This window comes from Rhineura floridana, chromosome 4 (assembly GCF_030035675.1).
Source record: "Rhineura floridana isolate rRhiFlo1 chromosome 4, rRhiFlo1.hap2, whole genome shotgun sequence".
NCBI lineage: Eukaryota > Metazoa > Chordata > Lepidosauria > Squamata > Rhineuridae > Rhineura > Rhineura floridana.
In genome coordinates this window covers 14,893,537-14,918,046 of record NC_084483.1, presented here as the reverse complement: position 1 = coordinate 14,918,046, position 24,510 = coordinate 14,893,537, and the positions used below count along the sequence as shown (strand labels likewise).

The 24,510-nt window shown below is 43.9% G+C and overlaps 1 protein-coding gene across 1 annotated transcript; it reads right to left on the bottom strand.

Annotated features, from left to right (window-relative positions):
• Positions 1–9,092: 9,092 nt before the first annotated feature.
• LAMP5 (lysosomal associated membrane protein family member 5) lies at positions 9,093–23,957 on the bottom strand. Its single transcript, XM_061626167.1, has 6 exons — positions 23,723–23,957; positions 22,987–23,159; positions 22,079–22,210; positions 21,521–21,626; positions 17,707–17,895; positions 9,093–9,338 (listed from the first exon to the last, which is right to left on the bottom strand). The coding sequence occupies exons 1-6, from the start codon at positions 23,790–23,792 to the stop codon at positions 9,160–9,162; spliced, it is 849 nt and encodes a 282-aa protein (XP_061482151.1). The 5' UTR covers positions 23,793–23,957; the 3' UTR covers positions 9,093–9,159.
• Positions 23,958–24,510: the final 553 nt, after the last annotated feature.

Sequence of the window (24,510 nt, the reverse complement as noted above, 5' to 3'; positions counted from 1 at the left end):
ATGGAGGGATTTTTTTACACACACACACACACACACACACACACACACACACACACAAGTTGGTCATTTACCTGTTGTAAAAAAATAGAAGCAAAGCAAGAAGTCAGAAGGCTGCTGATTCCAGATAGATTTGTCAATGATGATGATGAAAATCCTTTATTCCATTACACATACAGTGCAACTTTTCAAAAGTCCCAAGACAGGAAAACTCACACTAAGTAATGCTTCTTCAATTTGCATATCACGCCTTTAGGCTGCAATCTTAGATACACTTACCTGGGAGTAAGTCCCATGGAACTGAGTGAGTCTTCCTTCTGAGAAGACATGCGTAGGAGTGTGTTGTTAGTGCTTTAGATGATTACCAGAACTGTAGAGAAATACATGTCCACACTGGTGAACTTACTTGAGGTTGCAAAAATCATTTGCCAGAAAAGCTCATGTGGATGTTCACTCTTATACCTTGCTCATAAATGCCTTTTATTTGGAAGTAATGGCTTCATCTTCTGAGCTACTAAACAGGACCTGAACTTCATGATCCAGCTTCAGACCAAACTCTAGCAGAGCATCATCCATGAGGTATGTCATACCAGTGCTTTTACCCCTAGCTGCCTATAGATGAATAACCATCAGAGCAACCCAGGATCCCCTGCTGCATACTGTTTGAGGAATAAGTGAAATGTGTAGTCTTTTAGTTTTACCACCGCCTTTCCTGAAGGACCATAATTTCCCCTTAACCTCTCTCCCACTGCCACCTGGCCCAGTCACCCATTCCCAATCCACATCCTTAACCTCCTACTTTCTGGCAGCAGATGAGGAAGTAAACAAGTCTTAGACTATACCACTTCAGACTCCCAGTGGGGGCTCACAAGACAGAATACTCTCCCATGGGGGCGAGACCCTCATTACTACTCACTGAAAACTTTTGTGCAAGACTATGCTAGAATCCTTCTCTTGCGCATGTTCATTTTCATTGTGCAGGCAACTTTTTTGTTGTTGTGTGGAGGACCTTTTAAGCATGTAAGCTCCCGCCTGCACTCTGGAGTAGTACAGCTCATATCCTGGTTTACCACCTCCTGTGCTGTTGTGAGGATCAGAGCTATGCTGTTGCTGCTGCGTCATATGCTCTGACTTGCATGCTGTGGATGTAAAGTAGTAGTAGAAGTAAACAGGGAAGGACTGAATAGCTCTGATTGACCCACATGCCAAGGGTTAGATGCTACTTTAGTTGAAGCAACATTAATTTCTACCTGCATTCCTACAAATAAAGCAGATTCATAGGATCAGAGCTCAATTATTTCATGGAACTTGACACCCAAAGCAAGTGTGCCTAGAGTCACACAGTCATTCACATGTCAGAATAAGTGTGCAGTATTATATTTAGGACTCAGAGCTGCCTTCACTGTCTTGCCCTTATCAGGAACTCAGCTCTCTAAAAATGTAAGCTCAGATGGCCCAAATCTCTAATGAATCTCATCTTAACTCGTCACATTGTTTGGCTCCTTGGACTACAATTAAAGGGATGATGATGATGTTCTTTTTGTTATACCCCCTCATTTACTATGTTCTGGTGTTCACTTGCAGCAAGGGATTCCCAACAGAAATCTTTGTCATTAGTCTCAGCAAGGGCTGATGTTACTTTTTCCAACGTAGAAATTATTTCCTTTGACATACACGTTTTGGAATGTGTGCCTCGCCACACAACTGTGTTTTCTACCACAAATGTTTTCTACCATGGGTTCAAGCTGATGTATGTAGTGGCATCCTAGACTCCTAGTTAAAGGAAAAGGCATAAGCTACCTTATACCATGTCAGGCTATGGGTCTGTCTAGCTCAGTATTGTCTGTACTTACTAGCAGCAACTGTCCAGGGTTTCAGACCAGAGTCTTTTTCCTCCCAGCCCTACCTGGAGAGGCCAAGGATTGCACCTGAGATGTTCAATATGAAAAGCATGTGTTCTGCCACTGAGCTAGGGCCCCTCCCATGGTAGATAACAGAATACTGTCTTTTATATGTTAAAAAAAACCATTTGTTTCTAAAAGAGGTTAATCTTCACATCAGAAGACTTAACATATGAAGTGACCTTGACAAATACAAAGGAATACTGTAGGCATAAGATGCACAGAGCACTACTCCTCAGAGCCTATGTGCCCAGGGCAGATTACTGTCTCAGTCTGAAAGTAACAGGGTTGTTTTGTTCTGGAAACTGGGCTTTATTAATAAAAATGGTTTTAAAAGTTTAAAAAGTAAATCCATAAGTAGGAAAATATGATAGCTTGATGCATATTTTAAAATTTAATGTGAGGGGGGGGAAGTCTGTAATTTTCTGATCCGTAGATATTTTTTCCAGCATCTTTTGAAGTCATTGCCATCTTTTAAAAGATTTTGTACACACCAGACAACTCAGTGAAGAAAATGCATGTGTGAATAAAAACATCCGTATTTGCAATCCTTACTGTGGTGCGTGCCTTCAACTTGCCTATTCCGTTTGGCAATCTACTTTTTTGTTTTATATCAGAGATAGAGAACCTGTGGCCTTCCAGATGCTGGACTACAACTCCCATCATCCCCAACCATTGGCCGTGCTGACTGGGGCTGAGGGGAGTTGGAGCCCAGCAACATGTGAATGACTGCAGGTTCCCCACCCTGTGGTTTACATCCTTCGGTGTTGTGAAGGCTTGAGGCTTGAGACCTTGTTCCCAACTGGCAGCTAAATTCCACCGTCATGGATGGATAGGAAGTTGCCTTATATTAGGTGTGGAGAGCCTGTGCCCTTTCAGATGTTGCTGGTCGTGCATGCTGAGGGTGATGGGAGTTGGAGGGCCACAGGTTCCCCATTGTTGCCTTATATGGAGTTAAACCATTGGCTCACCTAGCTCAGTATTGTTAACACTGACTGGCAGTGCCTTTCCACTTCAGATAGGGGTCTCTCCCAGCCCTACCTTGTGATGGTGGGGATTGAACCTAGGACCTTCTGCATGCAAAGCAGATGCTCTACCACTGAGCTATGGGCCTTCCATTACTTCCTCAAAGATTTGCATCTTCCTCTACTTTCGCTGAGGTTGCTAGGGTTGGTCTAGTCATGCTCAGTGCCAACCACAGGGGGCAGTCTCTCTGGTCCTTTCCCAATGCTCATGCTCGAGCAGGGGGATCAGTGCTAAGCCCTGGAGTCCACTGGCCCTGCTGCTCTGTGCTGTTGCTACCTCATCTCTTGTCCTCTTCAAGGAAGTGATCAATAACAGGCTCAAGGAAAAGGAGCAGAAACATCTGCTAGCCTAGCCTTCTTCCCCAGGTAGGGGTGCACACTGGGCCCAGGTAACTAATTGGGCAGCAGCAGCAGTGATGCAGAGAAGGTGAGGCCACTCATGGAGGGCCCCCCAGATCATGGACATTGTCACAATTGGGAGTGGGTAAGTAACGATTCCAAATAAATAAACATGCCTAACTAGCATTTGAGAATGCTTGGATACCAGATTTTTAAAAAATGGGACAGCAATAATTTCTTCACCAGGGAAGACCAGCTGGAGTGTAGTCATCTGGGGATGTGAGTGGTCATAGACCCTTTACTTTTTTTAGAGCAGGGTCTCTATGTACAATCCAATTAGCATGAAAGGGGAGCATGTTAGCCACTGAGAAGAGTCTTCTCACTTGACTAAGAGCATGCTTCCTTGTCCTTTCCTGCTGATAGGAACCAATCAGAGTGAAAGGTGAATCAGTCACTGAGAAGAGACTTCTCAGAGCTAACCTGTGCCTCCCTTTCCATGATGATTGGCTCCTAGGGTTAGTGAGACTTGAGCTTCATGACAAAGATTCTGGGCTACCTGCTGAGGGTACCATTGAAGGCCTTTAAGGGCACCATGGCACCCACAGGTGACAGGTTGGTGACCCCTGGTCTAGGTATTGGGTACTCCACTCTAGGCTTCTCTTTGTCTAATTGGTTAGATCTGCTTTCTTAAATGTCAGTCATTGCTATGACTTCATTCATTGGCTAAAAATGCTGAAAGGTGGGCACAGGCTTGTTTCTTACCAAACAAAGATAAAAAGTTCCTGTCCATTTTGCTTCATGTCTCAGGTTCTATAAATGCTAGAAACTTACTTTTTTCTGTTTAAAAAAAGAAAAAAGCTGGGAACCTGGGGATTCTAACTTGGGGGGGATGCAACTGCCCCCCATAGATGCCCATACCCCAGAATCATCTTGCCCCACCAAATCTGGAACTGACACAAAATATCCACGTGGACTCAATTCCAGGACCACCACCAGCAGTTGTGTTGGCAGCCAAGGAAGAGGTGGCAGCTGTGGGGGGTGAGTCCTGCCAGGCTGCTGGGCCCTAGTGCTTGCCCTATGAATGCCACAAGCTGGCACCAGGCTTGTCCAGCACCATCTTAGAACTCCCCTGGGGGGATATTACCATTGATCTTGATAGAAAGTCTGTTGATGAGCTGAGGGATAACAGCTTGATCTTCGGGAGAAGAATGTGTAGGTTTTTGTAGCATATGGGGCGTCTAAAGCTGCTAAAATGGAAGAGGAGAAGGAATGAACTAAACAAAAATGGTGCTTAAGACTTGAAGCCTTTAAGTGGCCCAGATACTTCTTTCCTCTTGTGTTACATCAAATTCCCTTGCGAGAGAGAGACTTCAATAATAATCCTGCTTACATATGGGTACATTCCTTTGAGGTTGGCTTGTGAGCTTAAGCCTGTAGAAGGCTGGTGGGAGGAAGCACATTATGTGTTTACCGGTTTTTATACTTCGAAGGGCACACTTACATTTATTTATGTATTCACTCATTGTATTAATTTATTACAATTGATAGGATCTGCTGTTACCAACTGGAGACGCTGTCCTGCAGCAAGTTATTCAATCAGGGAAGTGGAATAGGTTGTGGTGGTGATGGTGACCATGGTGCCTACGAATTGTCATTGAGATTATTTATATATTTAGAAGTTTTACATCCCACTTTTTGACTAGAATCCTCAAAGCTAACAACATTTATAAAGCGCAAAGATCCACATGCTCACAACAAAAACAAACGGGAGCCAGCTTCAGAATATGTCCATTCCCACAGGACAGATGGTGTCAGTTGGCCCAAGGGGACTGTAATGTTCCACCCCTGGCACCACCTGTCAGGCTCCCACCCGTGGCTACCACCAGGGAGAAACATAGTTTTTATTTTTCTTTAGCTCACCTTAGCACAGATCTCACAAGATCCCACTGCTAGGCAGCACCACCAGTCACACCCTGTAACAATACTGCTAGAGACTTCGCCTTAGTCTCCCTTCTGGCTTATTGTTACTTTGTGTCTGGGTGCACTTGCAGGCCACAACCCCCCTATATCTTTGTGCCAATAATGCATACAGCCCTGGATACTTGATGATACACTATCTCTTCACCACTGCCACCATTGATACTGTTTCTCCACCTTGGTAATTACCCTGCCCACCCTTCTGGTCTGTGAAAGCCCCAGCCAAGAATCAGGCTTTTGGTAAACCAATAAAATATTTATTTATAAACACCAGGAAATAACAAGATTATGTAAGGTATGTTTAACAAGTATATGGTTTCATATAGTGTCACTCTTTATGTTTCTGTCATATATATATTGCCTAAATATCAGCCAAATACAAGCCAAGCCTCCCTCAGAACTCTGCCAACCAACTCCTCCAAAATCCCTCTCATCAATCAACCAACTTCCTCAACTCTCTCCCAGACTCAGCTGTCATCCTCTCATTTATACCTTCAGCCATTCAAACACTCAGCCAATCATCATACAGCATTCTCCAGCATTCTAGCCCATATAGTCCCCCCTCTCACTCAGTCACTTACCATATATCGCTTAATAAACCCGATATACAGATATTAAAATACAGGGACATCACAGGGACAGTCTGACTAGAGCAGGCCCTGCTGTTCTCTTTGCCCGCCTCCCTCAAATATATAAAGGTGCAGAGCACTCCCTAACTTAAGATTAAACCAAGCTGGCCAAAAGGAGAAGAAGACTGGACCAAACGTCTATCTAGTCCAGCATTCTTTTTGCAGTAGTAACCAGGCGGATGACTCTATCTCTCTGTCCTGCCTCCAGGCCACCAAGAGGCATTATCTGAGTTGAAGGACATGTTCCAGCTAGGCAGAAACACTTAACGAGGCTATGAATTAGGGCTGGTGAGGGATGTGGCTGAGGAGAAAGTCTCAAATAGAGGGGCCTAGGAGGGCTCCATCCCCCCCCCAAGCCTGAAGTTCCCCATCCTGATGTAGTGTGTGAAGGAGATGTCTGCTGGAAGAGGGCCCATCTTGCCTTCTTGTTCCCCCATAATTCCCTTCTGCAGGACCTGAAGCAATGTTATCCTGCAGGTGCTACTGAGGCTCCTCTTCCATAGTGGAATATTGTGCATAAATTATTTACTAGAATAAAAGATGAATTAACCAATAAATAGTGCTTTTCTGATGGTGATTTGAATGAGCTAAACTCACCCACAAAGTATGATCAGGTCACCCAAGGCTTTGGAGAGAATGTGCAAGCAATCACTGTCTCTATTGAAATGAGCTATAAATAGAACAAAGGATGGCCGGATATGGGATTCATGTTGGCATACTGGGGTCATCCATTTGCTTCCTTTTATGAAAACTTGGATGCAAAATAACCGAGATATTTTCACTTTGGCTGCAATGTTTTTAGCTGAACATAGTCACCTAGTGACAACTATTGGGCACAAGGCAGAAAAAGTGGGTTGCAACAGAGTCCACACAAAATTGTGATGAATAAGAACTGGTTCATACTGCTATCCTCCCTCCTATGTACCACCCAGAGGTTCAGCACTAAGGGTGCCCTCCCCCCCATGCACTAGAGAGCAGGATTCTTCAAATGAAGAAAGAAGATTTGCCAAGGGCTGAACTAGGAAGCACCTTTCCATATCCTCTCTAAAGCCAGTCTTCCCCCACCTCCTCAGGGAACAGACACAGGGTTCTAGGTATGCTTATTAGGAGCAGGCCTGACAAAAGAGAACAAAGAAAGGAGAAATTCTAAGGAAGAGAAAGTCTGCTTAGGGTAAGAGCACACTATCAAGGCTTTCCTCTCCATGCTTGGGGTTCCAGATCTCCCATCTGGAACTCTCCTCCCCCCCCCCGCTTCCTCAGGAGAGATAGCCCTCAGGATGGCGAAATCCCTCTCCCAGGCCACACCCCTCACTGGCCTTGCCTGACAACCTCCTTGTGGGCATTGGATTGGCTCTCCAGAGCAGTCTCTGAGTTGCTCACCCTCCTAGCAATTTAGAAGTTGGTGAGGGTGGATCTTTCTGTCAGAAACTGTGTGGACAAGAGCATAACCCCCTCTACACAACACAGGACAAACTCATCTCAGTAACCTTTTTCTACCCTTGGTCCTTGTCTGGGGGCTTCAGCCCCTAGTTACAGCCTAGTTGTAGGAGCAGAAATTTGGAGGAAGGATCTGAGACCTTTGGTCTCCTGTTAGGCATGTGTGTCCATGTGTGACTGCGTGCACACTCCAAACAAAATGAGAGGTTAGTAAGTGCAAATAATACATTAACACACCACACATAGCATTTGCACACTCACAATGTCCATGGCCTTTTTATCCTAGAATGTCTGACCAGAACAACATCTGAAGTTGTGGTGGTCTGTTTTTTGATAAGAAAATAGGATGTAAGAAGCCATTACCCTGATTCAGTAAGGGAGATCTTCAAATGTATTTGTGTTCATCTGGGCCCTGTTGACCTTGATAGACGTGACTGATGCAGAGGAAGCGGAACATTCCCCTTAGGCACTACAAATTGTGATGCCCTGGACAGGCACCAACTTTTCCCAACAAACACCCCCGAACCCTTTGCTGTGAGGGACGCACTAATACAAGGTGCGCTTTTTTTAGAATCATCTTGTTATTTTATTTGCATCTCATTATTTGTACAGCAGCAGAGGTCACTTCCATAAGAATAAGAACGCCAATATTTTTTTTTTACATATTTGCCTATGTTTCAAAAATACTCTGCATTAATCAACATCATTTAGGTTTTATTGGGAGGTTCTCTTTTTCCATATATATATTTATACATATATATTTATAACACCTGAAGATATCTGCATAGTCATATGAACGTTTTGTTGCTGCTGTCTTATGAAAGTCATCATGGAGTGGCAGGCATTTTTCAATCACAGTGCATGCAAAGTATCCAGCCCAGAAGCATTTCTCACGTGGCTTTATGATAGCATGACACTCTTATGTTTTGAGCAGCGACAACCATCAAGTTGTTCTGGTGCTAAAGCATTCCCAACAAGCAAAAAACAAAACACAAATTTGCTTCAAGCTAAAATAATGGAATATTTTCCCCCCTGCCTGATTGAAACAGATTTTTGGTTGAGATGAGCTGAAGTGGAGGTGTAACGGCTTAACATCAGGTGAGCTGGTATGTTTTGTTTTCTCAAAATGGCATTATTCCTCGGGGAATGTCTCTGCGGGATGCAGTCCTAGATTCCTTGCTCCTTATCTTTCCTTTGTTCCTGCAGGAAAAGTTGGAGCTCTGGGAATGCAGGTTGATGGGGTGGATCCAAAAAGCCTTTCCATGGATGGTAAGAGTCCTTCCATTCAAGGGGAAAGACAGTGGGCCAGTGGAGGACTTCACTCATGGAAGGTGTGGAAGAGGCTTTCACCAGTTTTCCTTTCCCCTGCAGCCTCCCATCCAATTTTGGGGGGGGGGGTACGGGGCTATAGGGGAAAGGAAGAATCAGCAAAAATCTATTTCTTCCCACCCCACCTCTTCCATAAGAGGGAAGATTCTGTGAGTGGAACTCCTTTCGCGGATCTTTGGATCCAACCCTACTTATCCACAGTAGCAGCTCAATCAGTTCTCAGTGCAAAACATACATCTTCATCCCAATTTGTTCCCTCATTACATGAATGGGAAGGGAATCTCCTGGACCAATGCAGGAAAAGTTGACATTTGCACTGATGGTTCTTCAAGGAAGAAAATGCTGCCCTCTGCTCTAAGGCATGGACTTTTGAGACATGGCTATTTTTCCCCACCCACCCCCACCCCTTTCTGCCCTCTCCCTTTGGTCATTATACAGTAGATAACTTTTGTTTCATCAAGTGGGAGCCCCTGACCTATAGAAAAAAGTGCTTTTGCTTCAGCTGATTGGTGGTTCTGCCAGCTACTATCCCATATGTTTATACTCAGATCTGTCTCGTGGGATTTGGACTTGTGTAGCGGTCATTTTGAGATGGAGATGGTAAACTCCGAGGGTTATCACAATAACCAGTCCCAAGATGAAGCCCAGAACAAGAGGAAGAGTTTCTTGTAATTGTTCTCTTTGGTCCACTGGACATTTATGTTCTGCAATATATATACATACAAAACAAAAACAGAAACAGAGAGGGACAGGGAGAAAGAGAGAATTATTTTGCACATTGGTGAACATATGCTTATTTGAAACAAGGGGTGGCATCCAATGCCTTCTTTCTGTTCATGCAAGAATTCCCTCTTGCACAATGGGACATTTACCCCTCCTTCCCCCATGCATGTCCCAAATATAAGAGCTTGGGGGGGGGAGAGGTCAAACATTCCACGGCACAAGCAGAAATCCTTATGCTGATGGAATGATTGTGTTAGTGTTACTCTGGATACAACCCCAAACATTGCTTTTTCTCCGCATAGAGCTCAGAGCAGCATGTATCTCCCATCCAATATCCTCACAACAGCTGTGTGAGGTAAGCTAGACTGAATATGAGGGTGAAGCTGGCCCAGAATCACTCCATGAGCTCCACAGTTGAGAATTTAGACCTCAGTCTTTAGGAAGAGCCCTGCTGAATCAGACCAGTGGTCCATCTAGTCTAGCATCCAGTTTCCACAACGGCCAACCAGATGCACCTACGAGAAGGCCTCAAGTTGGACACGAGGGCAATCGTATTTTCCGCGCTTGTGACCCAGAGCAAGTAGTATTCAGAGGCATGCTCTCTCTGGTCCTGGCCAAGCCTTCCTAGGATGGCTTTAAATGAGGTTTCTGTTCAATCTTCTTGGATGGCTTTAAAAGAGCATTAGACAGATTCACAGAGGATAAGGCTACCAATGGCAACTAGTCAGAGGCGGTATGCTTCTGAATAACAGTTACTGGAAACCACAGGAGGGGAGAGTGCTCTTGTGCTCAGGTCCTGCTTGTGGGCTTCCCATCCGCATCTGGCTGGCCACTGTGAGAACAGAGTGCTGGACTAGATGGGCCACTGGCCTGACCCAGCAGGCTTTCTTAAGTCCAATATGTGACCCGCTACACAGCACTAGCACGATAAGAAGCAGAGGGAAAGAAAGATTTAATAATGTGGTGCGATATCCCTGTATGCTTGCAAGTCCTCCAGATGGCTGAACACAATAAAAGATCAAAAACATGTGACCTGAACCTTCCATCAGCATGTCCCTCTAAGCCCTCTTCTCTGCTTGTGATGTTTCTTCATTCCCCTGTGCCACATCTGGCTATGGTGGGGGCTTATTTATTTCCCTGTATGAATCACTTCCCATGGAAGATCTCAAAGCAACTGAACAAGAAAACATCAGCAATAAAAGCATATAGCAATAAAAGCATATAACAATTTTGTATATAAAAACAATTATAACAATTTCATGTATAAAAACAGTTTCAAGTCCAATACATCTACAGAGTGGTATACAAATCTCCTCTTAAAAGGCAATGGGTGCTGAAAAGACTACAAAGCCTGATCTATAATGGGAAAGAATTCCAAAGGTTAGATGCCACCACACTAAAGGCCCAATTCCTATATCATACAGAAGAGACCTCCTGATGAGATGGCATCTGCAGAAGGCCCTCTTCTGCAAAGTGCAATGATTGGTTAGATATATGAGGGATGAGTTGATCTCTGCTGGTTGTCAGCACAATGGTGTCAGCCAAAGATCCTGTGTTAGTGGAACATTATGAACTAGCTTTGGGAAAGCGGGAAGCATGTGGGTATGGGAAGGAAGGAATAAGGGTCATTAGTTGAGTCTGGCAGAGCCCCTTCGTTATTTTAAGGTATGGCTTAATCTGATCAGAGTATCGCACAGTCAAATTAATCCTAACATAGTTTCAAAGTGCCTCCCTTTTTTTTAGTCCGATGGAGGGATCACACTGTATTTTTTTTTAATATTAACTGGGATCATGGAACAAATAAAGACTGCTGTATAATTCCCACTCGTGAGTGACCTAAGGCAGCCAGAGACTACTATCCAGGAACCCTGCATGGGAGTTTTATTGTTGCATTAGGGCTAAGAGAGTCAAATGCCCAAGCAGCCCCGAGTGATGCTTTTGAGTTTGATCAATGAATGATAATGAACTTGTTCAGAAGACAATGAGAGTGTGTGCATACAAATTAATATAAGCTGTGTTCAAGTGAAGTGCACTTGAGAGGAGTTTTAAGCGTGCTGGACTGAATGCACTTAGAAACTCTCCCTGTAATCAGAAACCCTGATAAGCCAGGGTTTCCCCGCTCCTAAGGAGACTTCTTTCATTTTCTTTTTATTTTCATATACAGCAAACAAGAAGAGCAACAGTAAGAAGAGGATCAAGAGAGCAAAGTGTCCATCAAATACGGTGTCCAGCATACACTTCCAAATCGTCCATCCATTTCAGATCTTATCCACAGTGATCTTTCTGTAGGTGGCCATGCAATCCAGTGCATCTGAAAAAACTTCTACAGTCACAAAGATCAGAAGAGGACCGCAAGGATTGTGATGGGAGGGCTTGCTTGCACACTCCACCCTCAGTTTAACTCTCCACGTGTTCAGTCAAATGCCTAAACACAACTATAGTGATACACTGTTCTGGACTTACACGGCAAGTCTGTCAATTCAAATAAATGAATTTCACTTTTTTTACACATTGTCTCAAAAATCAAGAAATCCCTATTGCCAAAGATCACCAAATTGAGAAATCATCAGTTAACTGAAATGTTGTAAAGTTCATCAGATGAGACCAGGAAGTGAGCAGCCAGGATGGAGGGCATCAACTGCCCTCACAAAGAAACAGAAAAGAAAGAAAAAGGTTGTGATCTTTTTTAAGTAAAACTGGGGGTTCAGGTTTACCCAGAATAAATGGGTGCTACTGCATTGTGGCTGGATGCCACCACCTGAGACACCAGCGGCCATGTTCAGGTTGTTCTAACCATCATGAAACCAGCTACAACATAATTAGCTCAAACCCACAGTCCTTTGGTCCCGGCCGGGGTGTCCCTAGGGCCATGGGACATGCAATCTCCTCCCCAGCCCTCCTAACCACATGTATTGAACCCTAATTAAACTGTGCACAGCCCCCCTGATGTGGCACAGAGTGGTAAGCGGCGGTAACGCAGCCGAAGCTCTGCTCACGGCCGGAGTTCGATTCCAACGGAAGGAGGAAGTCGAATCTCCGGTAAAAGGGGTCGAGGTCCACTCAGCCTTCCATCCATCCGTGGTCGGTAAAATGAGTACCCGGCATACGCTGGGGGGTAAACAAAGGCCGGGGAAGGAACTGGCAATCCCACCCCATATATACGGTCTGCCTAGTAAACGTTGCAAGACGTCACCCTAAGAGTCGGAAATGACTCGCACTACAAGTGCGGGGACACCTTTACCTTTACTTTTAGCTCCAGGTTGGATTGTACACGCCAAAAGCACCAGATTGGGCCCCAAATCAGCCCTATTAGAGGTCTCTGACAAACGATTTGGCTGGTTAGTTAGTTTAGTTCACATAACATATCGTGTGAACTTCTGCTGTCCTCCAGCCATGTGTGTGGCTCCCCTCGGCCTATTCTATCACCAACTTTCCCCTTTCCTCCAAGGCTTCTCTTACAGCCTCCTGAAGCTTCGGTCAGTCCTTCTGCTTCTGTAGATCTCCTTCTGTAGGCTTCACCTTTGCCACCTACATCACAAAGCCCCTTAACCTGTGACTATACAGAGCAGGAAAGTGTTTGAATAGAAGCCCACACAACATAGGAGACTTGTTCAGTACACCTCCCACAAAATGCTAATGTAGCGACAGTGGTGTAGTCACATCTTTCCACAGAGGGTGAGTGTGCAGCAAAATAGCATACTGTTAAAAACACCTTGAGGCAAACATTCTTAATTTCATATGTATCCTGAGAGTATAAATGAGCAACCTTGAATAACCAGAAAATAGCTCTTGGGATCATGGTAGATAGTGCAGTGGTATCACCAACACAGTGTACAACAGCAGCAAGAAGGGGAAATTCCATGCTAAGGATAATTAGCAAAGGGACTGAAAATAAAATCACCAGAACTGCAATGCTGTAATCCTTTTATATTAATCTATGGCAGCCTTTCCCAACCAGTGTGCCTCCCAATGTTGTTGGACCACAACTCCCATCAGCCTCAGCCAGCATTGCCAATGGTCAGGAAAGATGGGAATTGTGGTCCAACAACATCGGGAGGCACACTGGTTGGGAGAGGCTGATCTATGGTGAGGCTGCATTTGGAACATATGATGCTGCCTTATACCAAGTCAGCCCATTGGCCCATATAGCTCAGTATTGTCTACACTGACTGGCAGCAGCTGTCAGGTATTTCGACCCTGTTTGCCCCATCTCAAAGAGGACATTGTAGAGCTGGAAAAGGGCAACCAAAATAATCAGAAGGCTGGAACACCTTCCCTATGAAGGTTTACAAAATTCATAATTTTGTTGTTAAAGAAGGAAAAAAGGTGTCTATGGGCACACGATATCGATGTGCATGGAGGTCGCTGATTCATAGGGTTGCCATAAGTCAAAATCAGCTTGAAGGTACATAACAACAAAACACAAAATCATGAATGGTACACAAGAAGCTTTAATCCTAGTCTTCAGCCTTTGCATTAATACTAATGTTTGGGGTCATTCAGTGAAATTGATGGGCTGTAGTAGACAGGACTTAAGTGGGATTCATTGCCAGAAGATGTGATGATGGTGACTGACTTAGGCTGCTTTAAAGGAGGATGGATTTAAAAATAATAATAACAGGATTTATATACCATCTAATCATCAAACCCTCCAAGTGATTTACATAAAGCAACATAAAGTATTAATCAAAATACCAATAAAAGCAAATGTTAAAACCAAGTTGACCTAAAATTTTATCAAAATTTAAGTAAAATCAGCAGTTTTAAGAAACATACATAACAAAATTAAATTACATATTCAGATTAGATGGATTAATCTAGCAATGGCTATTAGCCATGATAGAAAAAAGGAATATCTGGGTTCAGAGACAGAATCTGTGTTCAGAGACAGAGGTAATCAAAAGAAGGGAGGGGTGGTGCCTTCATGCTCTGCATTTGGTATCCCCCAAAACAGCTGTTTTGCCATTGCTGGCCAGAGGATGCTGGCCTACTGAGACCCTTGATCTAAACTAGCAGGGTGCTTCTTATGCTTTGTTCTTACCTATGCATATAGGACTGTGGCACTCATGTGCCAACTATTATCAAATCCCCATCTCCATATATGCCATCAAACACAAATCCAAAACATTTCACAAACTTGAAATCCTCCATGTTTTTCTGCCACAAGTCACTTGTGACAACAGAATATATAGAATATCTGAAAGGCAGTGAGCTCAAGACACTGGAAACAGTATTCTGCACAGAAAATGTACAAAGAAGGGGAAACAAGGGGAAAGCACTTCCACTCACTCAAATTGTGGCACCTGATTTTTGCCAAACTCATCCTAACTGCTGCAGCCCTCTGTACGATACCGTTGTGTTCTGGAGGGTCTCCCAAACCTCAGGAGCTACTTTTGGAGGGACTTAAGTGGGAATGGTGGACATCAGCAAAAACTGGATGCCTCAATTTGCTCAAGCAGAAGTGCTTTCAGCTAAGGCCAACATGGTGCCTCCAGCTGTTGCTAGACTATTATCCCTCACCTTTGGCCAGGCTGGCTGGGGCTGATGGGAGTTGAAGTCCAACAACATCTGGAGGGCAGCATACTGGCACCCTGAGCTAAATCAAAGTCATTTTTGGCTACAACTTTTGGTTTGAATAATGACACATTCAATGGACAACTTTTATTTATGATCTGAACCATTTGTTTATAATGTGAACCAAAGATGGTTAAGAACAACTCCATTGTGGGAACATTAGGAGCAGCCCATTGTGGGTTCCAGCTGCAACTTGTTTATGATCTGAACTGAACATGGTTAGGAAAAACTCTGTGGGGGCATTAGGATCAATATTATAGTGTAACTGACAAATCCCAGGCAGAGAAGTAAATCTGTATTTAGAACAGAACTTATCAAGTTATCAGATTGCACTTTTGCCTTTAATTGTTAGAACTGCCAACAGTTCTGGACTCCCAAAGCTTAGTTACAAAGTTGTGAAATATTTGGGGACAACTTTGGAAACTTTTTAGAAGTTCACCATTTGTGTTCAGTCTAATTTTAAATGGGGGGGAATTCATGATGAGCTTTTCTCACACACACCAACACCTCCCCCCCCCCAGCATCTCCATTCAGGATATATGTACAATTAAATGTTAATCCTACAAAACAGCATCACAATTCACACCATTTAGAGTTCACTAGAAATAGCCCAACATAAAAACCTTTCTCCCCGGGGTCCCTGGGTAGCAGCATCCAATGCAATCTATTATTATTATTATTATTATTATTATTATTATTATTATTATTATTATTATTATTATTATTATTATTATTATTATTATTTCCTAATCATAATCATTATCATTATCATCCATGGCACATGCATCCCCTTTGCCATTTGAGAATTCTGAGAAGTACCGCTGCTGCCATTTCAGATTCAATAGCTATTCACCTTGCAAAGCAAGTCACCTTCTACAGCAAATCAAGTACATTCCAAAATGGGTGTGTTTAGTTCCTCTGCTCTTCCTAGACATTCCAGCAGGATTCTCTTCACTTCAATACTGGATCTGAGCAGAGAAAGCAGCCGAGCAAAGTCTCTTCAGAGTTACAGCTGCTTTGCATAGTACACAGTAGCAAGAGCTTTTGAAACTGAACTGTACATGGCCTCAACAGTGCAGGCCTTCAAATGGGTCTTAAAAGCTTATTTATTCTGGACTGCCTTTCCCTAATCAGTGTTTTTGTGCTGCTGGTTCTTTGAGACTCTGAACTGCTTTAATCTGTCCTATGAAAATGTTCCGTTGAGGCCTACATGTCTAAGCTGCTGTCTTATAATGTTTTGTATTATAATTAGTAATTAATATATTTTAATGTACCCTATTTTGGTTGTGAAAACATCCTTGCAAGGTTTATGTCCTAAATTATGGCCTAAAAATATCATAAAGAAAGTCTCGTCCAAATATCTGCCTAGATTTTGGGATTTCTGAATGATCTTAGCCATGCTTCCAGAACAGCGCCAATACTTTCACAAATCTGCCATTGTTCTGCATTTTATTTCTAGATGAGTTATGACCACTGTGCAAGAACAGTTTTTGTTCTCAGTTTGTATCAGTTTTATATTATAGATCCCTGTGCACACACATGTGCACAGATAAATCAGAGTGCAAAAAAGGAATCCTGATGCAATCACATGGACTGCCTTCAAGTCGATCCCGACTTAAGGCGACCCTACGAATAAGGTTTTCATGGTATTCAGAGGGGGTTTACCATTGCCTTCCTCTGAGGCTGAGAGGCAGTGACTGGCCCAAGGTCACCCAGTGAGCTTCATGGCTGTATGGGGATTCGAACCCTGGTCTCCCAGGTCATAGTGCAACACCTTAACCTATGATTGAACCAATGCACATTGGAAACCTAAATGGAAAACCATGGGTGCACCGATGCCAAAATTCATTTTAGACATTCTCTAAGTTAAACAGAAAAGCAAGTTGTAGACCACAGGGTAGAGTGAGCCCATGGAACAGTAGTGGAGAACCTCCATCCTGAGGGCCAGATGCAATCGCTGCTTATTTATCTGCCTCTTGGGCATTTCCAGGACTCTTCACTGAGAGATGGTGGGGAACAGCTTGCCTGCTAAGAGCCCAGTGACTGGTATCACTACTCCATTGAATCAGGTTCTATTCCTCGAGAGAAGTAGCAGGGACGTGTCTTCACCTGCCTCCATCTCCAGGGATAGGTATAGTATTGTTCAGGCTATTCAGTGGATGTCAACCTGTTACAGCTTCAGGAGATGGCAGCACCCCAGTGCTTATCTTTATCAGGCATTACAACATTTCTTTTATTATCCGTTATTTATTACATTTATACCCCGCCTTTCTTTTCATGATAGAAACCCAAGGCAGCTTACATATGGTTCCCAGGCAGTCTCCCATCCAGGAGATTTATTTATTTATGGCACTTATAATACAATTAAGAAGAACCTATAATACAATTAAGTTGTCAGCTAATACAATTAATGAATGCCTGTGTGTGCGCATGTGCGTGCACGCACAGACACAGAAACACACACTGATTGATTTCTTCTCAGGGCCAATGGTCCTTGATAGAAAAAAAGGTTCCTCATACTGCCATAGAATAATAATGGAATAGGGAAACTGCTTATTTCTAGCTGAAGAAAAGCTATTGCCCGGACACAGCCTTAGTCTGGGATTTTGGGCAGGGCAACTCTGGGCAGGGCAACTTGTCAGTATTCTTTTTTTAAAAAAAATTAAGAAGCTGGATTGTGTTCCTTCCTTCTCCATCCCAGCTTTCCACTGAAAACTGCTGCCTTACCATTCCAGATTGCACCCAAACATTTCCCAGCACCCACAAAACCCTTACCTTCACTGAAGACAAAATCAGAGCTGATGTCAAAGGGCTGTAGGCGGACTTCAGACAACAAGAGAGCCACAGATTTTTGATGGTCGCTGGAGGTCAAGGTGATTGTCTGCTGAGCTTGGCATCTGTAAGACTTCCCAGCTGGGGTGACTAAAGTGGAAAGATGATGTGTGGTGGATGTATGTTTCCCAGCTGCCAAGAAGACAGAAATGTCAATGGATGATTGCTTTGCCAAAGGTGCATCCACACCTGTCCCCACTATGACCCACTTCCCTCCACTTCATTGATGGAACATTGCTGGTGGGACATTCAAGTAGCATAAGGACCATCTTATGGGCGAACCTCTGCCTCTACTGGCAGAGCAACACTTAAGCCACTGCATATAGTCCCTCAGCCAGCTTTTCGATGGGGTATGGACTGCACCCTTAGTCTTCACATTGGGATTGCACCCAAACAATTTATGTTGGCCAGACTGGGTAAGAATGGAGGCAGGGCTCTCATTTCCTTTGACCCACCTAGCAGTGTGTCAGTTTCATGTATACTTTACACTCTGGTGAGACCAAAAACTCTCCTGATTTTCTAGGCTTGAGAAAAGGTCAAGAAACATTTTCAATGCATTTATACTGCAAGTCTTGTTCTTATCCATCACTCTCTCTCTCTCTCTCCCCCCCTCTCTGTGTGTGTATTTAATGAAGAAATATCCACATATAGAATTGCCAACACTTAGGGAAATTATGGGCAAAGAGCCCCATACTTTTGTCAAAATATTTATAAATGGTAAGGACTGTACAGAATCACAATGCAGAGTGTGAACATTTCCTTCATGACCTTCTTCAGTCCTCCTCTCCCTCACTATGGTCCCACATTAGGATGTTCTCATGGTAGTTCACACCACCATGAGTGTGCCCAGATGTAAGCAACGTGTGCCTGACTTCCTATTGGGGACTGAAGAAGTTGTTTGCAGGTGAAGGACTAACGTGTTTTTGCTATGGAGGCAACTATGATGATTAGGCGAAAGCAAACCAATTACTAAACAGAAATGCAGCTTAGCCAGAACAGAATTGCTAGCAATAGCTTTCTTTCACTAGGTTCATCTCTCTACACAAATGGCATAGCAAATAAAAATGACAGCTTTCTTTCTTTTCTTTTTTAAATTGCTGATGGTATCCCCACTGCATCATGCAAAATGTTATCACTCACTCTATGTCCCGTAAGGATTATTATCTTTGTATCTTCCTCAGGGCAGCATCTTAGCCTGGAACATGCCCTGCGAGATAAAACTAGTCTGGGACAGAGACTGTGACTTTCCCAAAGCCACTCAGCACGCATTGCAGTTGACAGAGGGTTTGAAAAATCGGATTTCCATGCAATCTTAAACACTCTAGCCAATTACAGTGCTGGCTTTTGTAGCAAAGTAATGCATAGCAAAATTGTATATAAATCAATAATCAGGGATGAAAAATATACAGCATAAAACCTGAAACATACACAGATAATAAATGTGCTTAATTTTAAGTACAAGCAATGCCATTGAAATCTGCATGATGCTTATGTGATTAAACACAGAAATCTTAATATGTAGAGCTGAAACCCAGAAAGAAAAAAGAATATTGAAATCAATGGCACCGAACTTCTTTTGCCTTTTTCTGGATTGAACTCCAAGGCTGCAATCCTATACTCATTTGGGAGTGCTATTGAACTCATTGAGAATGACTTCTGAGTAAATATGTGAACTTGTATTTTTGAAAAATAGCCACAGCTAAGCTCTGGTTGCATGCGATGATGAGTCCCATTGAATTCTATTATCAGAAGAGTGATGGACTTTCAAACCATTCTGAAAACAAATCCTGATTTTCCCTTATACTTTTATTTTTAAATGAGTATGACTTTCCCCACATTTTACACTTAGAAAAAAGATAACTAAAATTTTGGCTTAAAGCATCCAAATGTTAGAAATTGCTGCCAAAAATATTCAAAAGTGCTGGAATGTATAAACACTGGATGTGACTTTTGTTTGCCTCAATGCGACAAAGAGAGAGAGAGAGAGAGAGAGAGAGAGAGAGTCTCTCCTGAAACATTCTGCACTGCAGATACACACAGCAACAAATACAAGCACCAGGAAAGCATCTAAGAAGATGAGTGAGAGAAAAATGCTAGAAAATGAAACAGAGCCTGTGCTTTTAAATTACACCAACAAAACAAAACAAAACAATAATAATAATAACTTCACAGTTTTAGAGCATTTGGATATAGTCAGGAATTTTTAGTGTCATGCAATCACCACCATTTCAGGGAAGGGAAAACTGAGATTGCTTAATTTTTTAAACAGCATTAAAAAGAGCAGTTCCAAAGTCCAAGTGACAACAAGAAGAATAAAAAAATGGAAGCTAGTTTTGTTGGTCACATTTCAGTGGATAACACAGATTTAGGAGCCCACCCTCTGCATTCAGAAGTGCTTGTCATATTAAATGCATCCATACTTACAAACCTGATTCTGAAAAATTCAAAATAGTTTACATACCAATCATAAATTAGAGGTAAAAGATTTAATCCACGGGGGCGGCAGATTCATCAAACAGAGCTTTAGTTGAATCATGGGACCAGCATTAATTTGTGGGCCTGAGATTTAAAAGCACATGTTTCGTTTTTGAGAAAATGACAAGCCTTATTGTCGTTCTGGTGCTTTGCTGTAATAATGAGTGGAGTAGAGAATGCTGAAGAGAATGATCTGAGAAGTGGTAGCTCTGGTTATTAATTTACTATTTTGCACTTTCTGGTTAATATGCCAGAGAAACAACTCTATTGGAGTTTTAATATTTAAATTTCATTAATTTACCACTTCAGTCTTCAGTTGTAGATAACCCTGCTACAAATAGGAGAGACTTGCAGCCCAATCATAAGCATGTTTACTTAGAAAGTAAGTCTTAACTGAGTTCAGTTGAGGTTGACTGCAACCTTACAATGCAGTCCTAGACACATCTACTCAGAAGTTAAGTTCCACTGGGATTAATGCAGTTTACTTTCAGGTAGATAGGCATAGGGTTGCACCCTCAATTTTTTGTAACATGTCATGCTAGTCAGCTATTTCAGCAGGCACAGAACTGACCCAATGGGCCAGAAATTGGCTCAAGTCTTATGTCTGGCAAACTGTCCAATGGGTTACTTTTGAAAAGTGTGTTCCTGTTAGCCATCAGCTGCTAAGGGCAGAGGGATGTTTTTTTAATCTGGCCACTTCTGCACGCAGCAAAGGAAAAGGCCAGTCAAAGAAGCACGTTCCCTTGAAATCCAAGAAAAAGGCAGAAAGAGAAGAAAGGCTGGGAATCTCCTGCCTAAATCCACTTCAGTCAGGACATGTGTTGATTACACCCAAGGCAGGGGGGATTTTAGGGTCAAGGAGAGCTCGGCGGGGAGTTTAATGCAGGGATGCGGTTTTATCCGCAGTGCGGGCTTGGAGACTGGGTGGTGCTGGAGGAATCTGGTAGAAGGGAGGATAAGCGGGCGAATCTGAAGAGGCGACTCTGCACGGAAAGCACAGAAGGGAGCGAAGTGGGACAAAAAATTCACAGGTCTGGGAAGAAACCGGGACTTCTCGCACCTGAACGGGAATCTCCAGCAAAACGGCGTCTGCATTTAATGCCCTTGTATGTTATGTTGTTCGTTGCATCCTCAGGCCCGCCATCCCCCCCCCCTTTTTTCCCAGGGAAGATGGAGCCCCCAAGGTCATGTTCTCTCATCCTGATCTACCACTAAGGGATCCCTTGTCCAAACACTCACAACACGCACCCGCCGCTAGGCCTCTCTCGAGGCCAGCACTCACTGTTGACGGCGTCTCTGAAGTAGGTGCGCTCGGAACTGTCGTAAACAAACTGGACTTTGCTCATTTTCCACCAGGCCTCTGGGCCTGCGCTTGTGTTGCGGCTCTCCTGCCGATTTCGGGGAGGAGGAGGAGGCGAAGGAGGGAAAGGGGAACGTGGAAGGGGGAAGAAAAGACAAAATGGTTGATAAGAGCTCCTTCCCCTCGGACTCCGCCACACACACACACTCCATGTTAGGCCAGCCGAGAACTTTGGCTGTTCTTTGAGAACTCTGCGCCGCGGTCTCCTTTCTTTTCTTTTAAAAAGCCGGAGTCTGGTCAATTTCTCAGATCTGAAACTGACACGGCATAAGGACATTGACAAGCGGGCGGAAATACAAGCGGGCCGCGTTGTGGGCCTTTACTGACGGATGGGCGCGACATAAAATTTGACAAATAAAATGCCATCCTGATTTGAGGGTGTCGTCATTTTCTCTCCCCTCCCATCCTTGACTCTTTCTTGTCCTTTCTTTACTCTTTGAGACAAAGGCAGTGAGTGACCCGCGGCTCGTCCTTCTTTACCTTGACGAAGTAAAGTCGGAGGGTGTAAGCTCTGTCCATCCACGAAATCTGCAGCTCGGATTCATTGCTGCCGCATTTCCCCAGCTCTTCTGCTCCCCGAGAAAGCGGGATATAGGCTTGCTCTGTGATCAGCTGGAGGCGGACAGGAGCACAAGAGGCTCAAACAAACGAAGCCCCAACAAAAATCATTTATTTACTTTTTTATGTTGAATTAATGGTTTTATCTGAGACGACATGCTATTAAAGAGACCATTAGGGGGGACGTGGTGGGCTCCCCAATGCTGCTATAAAAACAACAACCCATAACAGATGAAATGAATATAGAAGGGTGTAGGATCAGAGAATTAATGACTGGATTGTACTATTCGGAACCAAGGAGAAGAATTACTCATAATAGACTCTCCCCGCCCCGGAGGATGGAGATGAGCAATGATATATTGTCGGGTCTCTTTTTTCACTCCCAAATGGAAAAAGCAAACTTTATGCATTTATATAAACCTCAAATCAAAGAGCTCTGAATTCCCAGCAATAGAGAGACAGCTAACATTTCTTGGGCAGGGGGCAGGGAGGAGAGAGTGGGGGCGTTTATTCTCCGTGAACCATCTTTTCCCATTCCAGCCTTAACAACTTGCAAATCAGACGTGGGTTGTTGTTTTCTTAATTCTCTGTGTGTCGAGTGTGTGTGGGAGAGGTGCATTACTTTAGCAACATTCAATAACTAAAGGGGGGCATGGTTGGGCTCATCATATTCTACATTATTCCTGCTCACGCCCTTCCATCACACACACTAGTTTAAGTCAAACAAATATTTCAGGATTATTAAACCTGAAACTTTCCACTCTTTTATTGGATGATGAAATGCACCAGGTTGGTTAGAGTTGGGGCGGCGGGGAGAGAAAGACCCTTACATCCACATAATTGCTGGCCCACACGTCGTAGGGGACGACGAACTTCGCCGCAAACTCCGCCATGAGGCAGGTCGTTCCATTGTCACGAACGACAAAAATCGCCTTTTCGGGGTCAGAAGAGAGGCCGGAGAGGTTCTCTGCTTCCTGCTCCGCCGCGCTGCCAGCAACTCCATCTGTTGGGAAGGGGTGAGGTGGGAATGATGAAAGAGAGCGAGAGAGAGAGAGGAGCCAACGCGACTTTCAGGTTCAAGCTGCAGACCTAGGCACGCTTATCAAGGACTATTGAACCCAATAAACTAAATAAATAAATAAACTAAATAAACTAACTAACTAACTAACTAACTAAATAAATCAGGTTTTCTTCTGAGTAGGATCAGTCGCAAAGCTCAGGAGATTCGTTGAAATGGGGAGTTTCTCATCACGGGGCATTTTCTGTCTGATCTGTTTAAGAAGTTACCTGTCTAACTGCACGGCATTTCCCAATGCAACCCAGCCTGCTAATCGACGGGTCCTTCCCTGCAAAATCAGGAAGGGTAATTATACTCATCTCCCCTCAACCACCCACCCGCAAGACACACAGGCGATGATTTTCTCCCCCATTCCTCAGACTGTCCTCAAAACAGAGCTGGTAACGGTAGACAACCTAAGGAGAGATACTTGCTAGGAGAAAGAGGTGCTGGGCGTTGATCTGATTATTGCTATATTTTCTTCAGGAAAATCTGTTAGCGATACTCACAGAAAAAGAGAAGCAATGCCCGGAGTCCCCGGTTGGCTGACGACGGGGTCCCGCGCCCTCTCAGAGCCATCCTTCTCAAAGGGAGCCCGCGCGAAGATGAAGCCAGAGACTGGGAGGTGCTCCTAGAAGGGCTTTTCCCTATTCGCCAGCTTCGGCTCCTGTAGCTCTGCTTGCGCAACGGCGAATGCACTCAGATCACTTTCCTAAGCTCGAGTAATTGAAGTGGAGGGGAGGCGGGGTGTATGTGGCAGGCCGGCGGGAGCTGTCCACAGTAACCGGGTGCTGAAATGTCGCCGTGGTACTTAACGCTCTCCGCAGCTACGCTGTTACACTGTGGGAGAGCGAGTAGAGACTGATGGAGGGAGCTGTCCGGAGTAGTTGAAGTTTGCAACGCAAAGCTGGATTTAAGGCGGTAACCCCGGAGATTCCTCGTAAGGGTAAAGGCATCCACTTAGGAGTCTGCAAAAGACAGAGTGTTGCGTCGTTATTTCCACTTGCACCCCCGCCTCCCAACCGTTGCCTTCATTGGGCAGCTCAGAGTTATCTTGCCGAAGCCCAAGAGCATTGTCCTTTTCCACAGATGTTACCTCTTTTGTTTATTTCACACACCAGCAAGGAGCAGTTAAAGCGGTTCCCCCTTCCATGATCCTGTTTAGTGGTGGTGGCTCTTTCCCCACAAAACAATCAAAACGCTTGCTTCTAGCTTGCTAAGACTGGAAATCGTCGGCTGACATCGACAGATTCAAAGATACCCTTACAAAGGGTCGGGTCGTCAATCAAGCGTGTTT